The 9,024-nt window shown below is 35.9% G+C and overlaps 2 protein-coding genes across 3 annotated transcripts; one reads left to right on the top strand and one right to left on the bottom strand.

Annotated features, from left to right (window-relative positions):
• nubpl (nucleotide binding protein-like) lies at positions 1 to 7,510 on the bottom strand. The gene is made up of 11 exons (XM_079852870.1): positions 7,147 to 7,510; positions 6,683 to 6,830; positions 6,535 to 6,569; positions 6,332 to 6,422; positions 6,190 to 6,229; positions 5,248 to 5,338; positions 4,920 to 5,013; positions 4,544 to 4,629; positions 4,278 to 4,398; positions 4,010 to 4,092; positions 1 to 1,754 (listed from the first exon to the last, which is right to left on the bottom strand). The coding sequence occupies exons 1-11, from the start codon at positions 7,276 to 7,278 to the stop codon at positions 1,692 to 1,694; spliced, it is 984 nt and encodes a 327-aa protein (XP_079708996.1). The 5' UTR covers positions 7,279 to 7,510; the 3' UTR covers positions 1 to 1,691.
• Positions 7,511 to 7,617: 107 nt separating this feature from the next.
• On the top strand, positions 7,618 to 8,516 carry dtd2 (D-aminoacyl-tRNA deacylase 2). 2 transcript variants are annotated; one of them, XM_079852871.1, is made up of 3 exons: positions 7,618 to 7,751; positions 7,841 to 7,910; positions 8,034 to 8,516. In XM_079852871.1, exons 1-3 carry the CDS (start codon positions 7,638 to 7,640, stop codon positions 8,354 to 8,356), a joined length of 507 nt encoding a protein of 168 aa, XP_079708997.1. In that variant the 5' UTR covers positions 7,618 to 7,637; the 3' UTR covers positions 8,357 to 8,516. The 2 variants fall into 2 exon arrangements, with proteins under 2 accessions (XP_079708997.1, XP_079708998.1); XM_079852872.1 differs by having other exon boundaries at positions 7,680 to 7,751; positions 7,822 to 7,910; positions 8,034 to 8,515.
• Positions 8,517 to 9,024: the final 508 nt, after the last annotated feature.

The raw sequence follows: 9,024 nt of genomic DNA, 5'->3' as shown, positions 1-9,024 counted from the left end.
AATCAATTATACATATGTCTTTTATTATACATGTGCAGATCTCAATTTCAGCCAATATACAGGCATGAAGCCAATACTTTAGCCATGAAGACTTCATGTACATGAGGATGCAGAGAAAGCTTACTATAGTTAAATTATTGTGTCAGTTGCAGTGATAGTTGATGGTCATTTGATCGTGGATCTGACTGAAAAATGTGTTCAGTTTTACTCTAAATAATGAAAAATTTTACAGCCACAGGACAAACAATATGCATTCCATGTGATCTTTCTTGAGCAAAATTCATTAAAAAAAAGAAATGATTTCTCCTTAAATCTCTTGTTTGCACCTCAGCTTATCTTATTAACAGTATCTGCTCATGAATCAAAGATGACACAGAAATAAGACTGTCCACTTGGGCTGCACAGCTACCCCATTTAATTATTGATTTTTTTTCCCATAGCCTTGGGAGCTATAAGCCGTATTTACCACATGGGGCAAAGTCTGCTTTTTATAATGTCACTGATAACACCACAAGGACACCGGGACATGTTTTAGAAATCCATTTCCATCATAACTGGGAATTACCTGAAACATGCTCAATCATGTTGCTTGTTAAGTAATCTGAATATGCCATCGAGTCTCTGACAAACAGATAGTGGAAGTTGTCTGAACTTCCTTTCAGTTTTCTCCAATTCATTGTCAAATTCCCTTTCCGGGACAATAATCCCAAACATAATTCTGGTGAATTCCACATCTCTAAATGAATGGATGTTTATTTGCCCTTTTACACACCTCAATGACACACTCATGGCAGTGTGAGTCACACCACTGCACTCAGTGACATCAGACAAAGCACGTTATCGGGATAACGCTTTATTTATCATGAAAACAAAGAGGAAATAAATAACACCAAATGTGTAACTGTCCAAATTCAGCTGAGGTCATTGTACAGCTGAAATCCCGGGGTCGGTCTTCTGGGAACAGTTAAGCAATTGAGACTAAAAGAAAGCAGAATAGCTTCAATGCGATGATGAATCACAGACTGGTCTGTCTGGCCTGTTACACAGGGGTGGACTGAATACGGCTGTTTCAGCTGAGTCAAGGGAGCTCCGAAAATATTCAGGAAGTGACCCTGTTTTTCTCATCCCGTGAAAACTTCATCCCACTTTCCTACTGGACTGGAACCATTTTTCTTTATTAAATGGAGTTAAGTCCAATCATGTTAACTATCATAATAGGAAAAGTCATAGTTAAACCGAAATACCTAATGTTTCGCAATAAATCAAACACAAAGCACAATGAGATGTATGAATACATTTGCAGTGCCATCAAGTGGCTAAGACCTGTAATGACCATCTTTATGTTGAGTCTGGAAAGACACATCATTGACACTGACCGAAGCAGCACTAAATTAAATTATACTAAAATATAAACATCTTAGATTTGCACACTAAAATGAACACTATATCAGCGAATTTAAAGTAACTTAAAATCTGTGATTTCCAAAACTTTTCAAACTCAAAATTATGTTATTAATATGAGTTATTTTAATGCCTGTAAATAACATTAACAGTATGTCTGTGTATAAATTATAACATTCTAATAGGCATGTAATATCAACTTAAATGGGTAAATAAGTTGATTGGGAGGCAATGATACAATACTGACATTTTCCTCAGGTCACCAAGACTAGATTAAATCTGGAAGCCATTTAACTTGGATGCTTCGCCAGTTGCCGTACTACTGCTGCAGCAACTCTTCTGTAAGCTTCGGCCTGCAAAACAGATAAATATGCATAAGTAACTATATAAGAATTAGTTATAAAATTATAAAATTTGTTTATAAATGTTTTTTTCAAATTAGTTCTACAAGCATTTGTTACTTGTAATAATCTGAAACTCTGATAGAAATCTGCCAATTGGTTTAGTTAGTTTAACATTTTACAACCAAAGTACTTAAAGGCATATTATAGTAGTTCAGTGATTAATTTTTTTGCTTGACTGTTAAGGAATAACCAAATTTTTGCACAAACTAGAAAGTTTCAAAGAGCATTTAAATTTAAGTACATAATTTATTATGTATAAATATACAATATTTATATTGCCATTTATCTCAACACAAGTGGTTTGAGAAATAGAATTTAGTATTCAAGTATAATATTATATTATACATTATGTACCTATATTTAATTGGGCTATATGTAAGAATTTTCATGTATAAATTACTTTTTTTATTGCCAATGTGTAAACAGCTTGAAAGCCTGTAGACTGCTTTTTATGTGAAGGACTGGGGACGTTTTTGCCGGGAAAATCAAAAGGATGTGATTCCCGAGAGCCTCTCTTCCCCTCTATGTCACATGAAATGAATGCTTATACAATGTTCTAGATAATACCGAAAGAGCCATTTTGTACTGTAATGTCAATGTGATGTGCAAAAAAAAAGGAGATTTTTTTTTTAACTTTTAGTCTAACATAGCCAGATCTATATAGTCTATAGTCTCAAATATACTAAACTATCATTATAATTGTGTAAATTTACCTCATATGTTGTCTTTCGACATAATGCAGTGAATTGCAGAGCTTGTGCAAGCATCTCCATATCACTATGATCAGAAGTTGCTGTTTTTTCACTGCTGTCATTTTTGTTGTGTTTATTTTTTTATTGAGAGGAAAGGGCACAGCACGTATTTACATATATATATTTACATATATCAGGGCATTGAATCATGTAACGTTAAAGGGATAGTTCAGGATTTTAGACATGAATCTCTATAGCTTCCCCATAAGCAGTGTGGTGCATTGACCATGACTTACCCCCGACAGCGTCCTGTGAGCCGAGCTCCGGTCCAGTTTTGGTCAAGATGAAATTAGTCCAGCAAGTTTGCTGGGGTCACGGCAATAAAGCTTTTTTCTTCTCAAATCAATATGTGTTCAAAAGAGTGATATATTTGCAGCACAAAACCGCTGTCTATGGAGAGGTCAGACCTCGTAATGGCTTGGCACTATTTTCTTCCCCGTCATATCACTGCGCGCTGCCGCTACCTACAGCCAGCTGGGAGCCGCGCACGTGTCACTTTGTTTACAGCTCGTAAAGAGAACGATAACATGTCTGACTACAGCAGCGACGATGACAACATTGACTTCGACACACAGCCAAAAGGATATCTTTACGAACCTGAATACACAGATGACGAGTTACGCCAGATGGAGTTAGAAAGGACAGAAAGAGAGAGGATGGACAGAGAAGTTGAACAAGTTGAAGCTGGAGCCACAGCTGCTGCAGTAGCTATGTTAGCTCGTTCGTGTAGCTGTTCTGAGCACGTAAACACTGCTGTAAACACTGCCAAACAACTGAAAAAGTGGTGTGCGCCTGCGCAGCTCGCAGCTGGCTGTAGGTAGCGGCAGCGCGCAGTGATATGACAGGGGAGAAAATAGTGCCAAGCCATTACGAGGTCTGACCTCTCCATAGACAACGTTTTAGTGACGCAAATATATCACTCTTTTGAACACATATTGATTTGAGAAGAAAAAAGCTTTATTGCCGTGACCCCAGCAATCTTGCCGGACTAATTTCATCTTGACCAAAACTGGACCGGAGCTCGGCTCACAGGACGCTGTCGGGGGTAAGTCATGGTCAATGCACCACACTGCTTATGGGGAAGCTATAGAGATTCATGTCTAAAATCCTGAACTATCCCTTTAAGTTTCTTGTACAGTGCACTAGTGAGAGCACAAACAATTAGTTGCTGGCTGCAGTTCACTTAACGGCCACCGGTGTCGCTAACAACAAGGGTTTCTGAATTGTACAAATTTGTGGTAAATTGTAGTTTTTATAATAAACACATGCTACTGAAATGGTTTAAAGATTATAATTGAAAATTAAAAAATTTGTAATTTATCAATATATGCTACCAAAGTGGTGTTGTAGCAAATTTTGCCACCCAAAGATCCTGAAAGGCTTACAGTAACTACCATAATAGAAAAGTAAAACAATGAAAAGCAAGACAGGAGTCCATTATGATCCACTTACTTCTGGGCTATTTGGGGACGACACAACCACAGGCTGTCCTTTGTCTGATGTCTCTCTAATGTTAAGATGAAGAGGAATGTCTCCTGCAGTGAGAACAGAGAAACCGTGTGTCCTCAAGAGAGTGGATAATCCACTTGAATCAAATCTAGTTACAAACAATTTTACTTCATATTTTGTATTATATTTCGTAAATGTCACAGTTTTGATAAATGTGCTTAAATGCTAAACAATCAATCATAAAGTAATACATTTTGATGAATGATCTTACCAAGCATCTCAACACCGAGGGTATGAGCCAGCTCTTTAGCCCCATCTGAGCCGAAAATGTGTGTTTGATGATTGCATTTGGGACACTGAAAAACACTCATGTTTTGAACCAAACCCAGTACCTGAAAAAACAATTCACATACTTGAATTATATTTATAAAGCAATAAATAAATATTGATACCAATAAATTAAATGTGACTATCACATTGCTTCAATGTAATTAAATGACAAGGTAGAACCTTCAAATACAACAGAAAATGCTTTACCGGTACGTTAACCTTTCGGAACATCTCAGCACCTCTTCGTGCATCTAGCAAGGCAATGTCTTGAGGAGTGGACACTATCACAGCGCCTAAGAGGTAAAACCGACAAAAGTCCACAAAGTATACAGAAAGAATTGTCATTTAATGAATAAACCTGACTTAGATTGTGATATAGGGTGGTAAAAACCGATTTTATAATGAATGCTCTGAATACTAGAGAATGTTAATGCATCCAATTGTCTCCCACCTGATAGAAGAAATGACAATCAAACCTTCAATGAGAATCTGAATCTGAAAATCCATGGTGCTTTGTTGTGACTGACATTAGGTACAAATCTTCTTTCAGAGTATAAATCAGCCATTACATTTGTTTATTTACCTGCTATAGGAATGTTCTGAGTAATAGAGAGTTGGACGTCTCCGGTTCCAGGTGGCATATCAATCACAAGGTAATCCAGATTCCCCCAGTCTACCTGCAAGGGAAAAGTCATTATAGTAGTGAAAGAAACAGCAATTTTGAGTAAATTGGACACAATTTTGCATGGAAACAACAATTCATGCACATTAATTTAAGATATGCTAATGAATGGAAATTGAAATCACTTGAAGAAATCGCATCTATTTGTGCTGGACGAGGACCATAGAGAAAAATTATATATTTGATAAATCCCATTATCAACAGCAATTTCTAAATCTAAATTACACACCTGTCTAATGAGTTTCTCAATAGCTGACATCACCATCAGACCCCTCCACACAATAGGTGCAACCTCTTCAACCAGAAAACCCATTGACATGCTGTAGGGGAAGCAAACTTTAAGACTTAAAAGAAAATGAAAATAAAATTGGAGAAACAAAAACAAAAACAATAACTTTGCAAAGTTTGGGGTCAATAAGATTTTTTGTTTGTTTGTTTTCAAAATAATTTTATCATTTTATTCAGCACGGGTTATCAAACCAATCCGGAAATATCTGAATGCATGCGTTTTTTTCCTGTTTACACTGTCGATCTGTGTCACATGTGAGCAAAAAAATTGGAATTGGGTCACATTTCACTGGCAGTGTAAACGAAGCCAAAAGTGACAGTTATTCAGTAAGTGACTTTTATTCAGCAAAGACGCATTAAATTGATCAAAAGTGACAGTAAAGATATATTGTTAGAAAGAGATTATAATGTCACAATAGATTTCTATTTCAAATAAATGCTGATCTTTTGAACTTTCTATTCATCAAAGAATCCTGAAAAAAGTATCACGGTTTCCACAGAAATTTTAAGCTGTTTCCAACGGTGATGATAATAATAAATGTTTCTTGAACATAAATCAGCATAATTAGCATTATTTCTGAAGGATCATGTGACACTAAAAACTGGAGTAATGATGCTGAAAATTCAGCCTTGCAATTACAGGAATAATAATTGTATTTAAAATATATTAAAATAAAAATTAAAAAAACAATTACTTCAAATTTGTGATTATAATATTAATAATTCACAATATTACAGTTCTACTGTATTTTGATCAAATAAATGCAGCCATGCTAAGGAGCATATATATTTTTTTAAATCATACCGACCCCAGAAGATTTAAATGGTTGTCTATATAAAATAATATTGTTGCACTACAGCTATTATTCAGAAATGTACTTACCAAGAAATTCCAAAATTTACAAGTGGTCTCATCAAGTTATCTGAAAATAAAGAGGAAAAATGGATCAGACATGACTGACCATTTTCATTTGTATTATTTTAATTATTTTTGTTTACAAAGCAAATGTGGCCACAACACTCACTATCTGTTAATTCAGGATTTCCTTTTAGGTTCATTAACTTGGGAACTGAAGGGCCATAGACATCAGCATCTAGAAGACCCACCGATTTACTCTACATGCAAAAGCGGTATAAAAGAAGATTTTACTGAAGGCAAATCAGCTGCAATAATTGTGTCGATTTAACACAGTGGCTAAGATTGGTTTCTCTGGATTCTGTATGTTACCTGATCATTAGCCATAAGTCCAAGAGCAAGATTCACTGTGAAGACATTCAACTAAATTAGTGTTTCAGAGAAATATTGGCCGTTGACCAAAGGCATATTTTTGTGGAATGACACAAACAAAGGTCAATGAATGCAAAAGACAAAAGACCTGCTGTTGTGGACTTTCCCACCCCTCCTTTCCCTGATGCAACAACAATGACCTCCTTCACTCCAGCTATGGGCTTCTGTTTTGGCAAACCTCGTGCCATGTGCTGCCTCTGTCTCTCCTGTAGAGTTCGTTCACCAGGACCTGAAGTCTAACACAATAAAGTTTGAGCATATGCACCACTATTACAGTCTATAATTTAATGTAGTTGGCTCTATGCATCTTTATGAAAAATACATGCTATACAACATTAATACATTTTATTTACATATCGCCCTTTCAAGAACCCAAGGACACTTTACATAATGTTGACAGATACAAATACACAATCTAGATACAACAACACGAACAGTCAGACAGACAGACACTGATCATATAACATACGAGACAAAACTAAAGCAAGCATAATAATCATGGCATTATACTAATGGCAATGTAATCACTATCTATTTCAGACATTTTCTTACCTTGAAACGAATTTCATGTCTATTTTGATGTGATGGAACAAATCTGCTAGGCAATAGCGGTGTGCCTATAATATTTGAGGAAAATTTATATATTTGCAATAGCTTTTTGTAGCTGTCGTGTAATTTAACCATCTTATCAGGTTTATAAAGATCACAGACTCTGTCACGAGCAAAACAAAGACTACCACCGCTGTGGTGTCAGTTTAAAGCACTCGGTTGCGCTGGAGCACCAATTTCTTTATTTAAAAACATTAAAGATTGCAAATACAGTGCAGTTTTTCTAAATATATGGCATGAGCTGTCGTGAAGTAGCGCCGCACTGTCTCCTGTTGATGACGTATAATGTTTGGATTCACACGCGGAAACGGAACCCAGTGAAGTTCCAGAGTTCATTCCCATTACAAATGAAACTGTGAAGTTCACGCAACAAAACATATATTATTTATATTATCTCGGAAGTCGCATTCATCGCAATCGAAGATTTCGTAGCAATGTCCGAGAGAACAGATAACGACATGAAAGCGCGAGTGATTCTCCAGCAGTGTCTGCATGCACGACTGCAGGTCAAACCTCCAGATGCTGAGAGTGAAGCTGAATGGGCTGAGGTAGCAGAAAAATAATTAGTTAATGAAACTTAATTAATTCTAGTTTTTGTCCAAATGATGACCCGTCTAGTGTATTTCTGATTATTCAGATTAACAGGGGAATGGTTATCTACATCTGCTTTTTCAAAGGTGCAACTGAAGATATAATCCCCAAAATGGGTATGCAATTGCTCTTCATATTTGCAATAAAACATACTGTATGCATGCATTCTGAAATATAATACAATATATAGGCTAGGCAATTCAATAAGAGCTTAATTTATAGCTGTTTTTCCCTTTTAGTGAACACTCTGCTGAACATGAAGCTTTGTGAGACCGAATCTGGAAAGTATACCTCAGTTCTTGCACTACCTGGCAGTGTTCTCATAGTACCACAAGCCACACTTGGAGGAAAACCAAAGGGAAAAGGGATGCAGTACCATGGCAACATTGGGAAAGATGAAGGCTTGAGGCTCTACGACAGCTTTGTGTCTCACTGTCAAAGTGAACTCTCAGCCTGCAAGAGCAGTGACACTGTTACAGAGGTCAAACATGGAACGTATGGAAACCGACAAGTACTGAAGCTGGATACAAACGGACCATACACTCATCTAATGGAGTTTTAAGAATGACTTTTTCTCTTGTTTGTAGAATCTTCTTCACAGCAGTGGTCGGAAGTATATGGGTGGTTGAAGGACATGGTCCTATATGGACTTCAGAAGTACAAAAGATGTTAATGCACATTTATATTTCCATTCCTGATTAAAGTGCAAAGCATAAGCATGGTGTATGTGTCTGCGTTTATGTTTTCTTAATTAGTGCTGTGATTTTGTGAGTATGTTAATCACCTATGCCTATAATTCTGGGCTATAACTACTAAAAAATTGTAACTATAGTATCCTATCTTGTCTGTGCCAGTTATTATTATCTTTAAAATAGTAGTAGTATACATCAAATTATAGTTTAAAATAATTTATTTAAAATATTTAAATTAATCTGTTTGCAGAGGATAACACCCTAATTTTACTCATATATACACATAAATTAATAACATATAATCCTCAGAAGACTGATTTAAAACCTGCTAATTATTCCATAGCATTGTTTATTAAATTCCATATTAAATTTAAAATAGACACCGTTTTTTTAAATATATATTTTTTAGACCCTCTCAATCTTTACTTGTGCTCATACACTAAAAAATCAGACTAAAATAAATCAACCTTGACATTTGTTTATTTTCCTGCTATTGGAATATTCTGAGTAATAGGCCGCCGTCTATCTGCATGGGAAA

The sequence above is a fragment of the Squalius cephalus genome (genome assembly GCF_949319135.1).
Source record: "Squalius cephalus genome assembly, chromosome: 20".
NCBI classification, from domain to species: Eukaryota; Metazoa; Chordata; class Actinopteri; order Cypriniformes; family Leuciscidae; genus Squalius; species Squalius cephalus.
Note: the sequence above shows the minus strand (reverse complement) of the source record. Positions and strands in the feature narration are given on the sequence as shown.

Coding starts and splice junctions, on each gene's coding strand:
- nubpl (XM_079852870.1), bottom strand. CDS start 7,278: ATGGTTAAATTACACGACAGCTACAAAAAGCTATTGCAAATATATAAA. Junction 6,831..7,146: donor GACATGAAATTCGTTTCAAG/GTAAGAAAATGT, acceptor TTATTGTGTTAG/ACTTCAGGTCCTGGTGAACG. Junction 5,339..6,189: donor GTAAATTTTGGAATTTCTTG/GTAAGTACATTT, acceptor CTTCCCCTACAG/CATGTCAATGGGTTTTCTGG.
- dtd2 (XM_079852871.1), top strand. CDS start 7,638: ATGTCCGAGAGAACAGATAACGACATGAAAGCGCGAGTGATTCTCCAG. Junction 7,752..7,840: donor GTGAAGCTGAATGGGCTGAG/GTAGCAGAAAAA, acceptor CTGATTATTCAG/ATTAACAGGGGAATGGTTAT. Junction 7,911..8,033: donor AGATATAATCCCCAAAATGG/GTATGCAATTGC, acceptor TTTCCCTTTTAG/TGAACACTCTGCTGAACATG.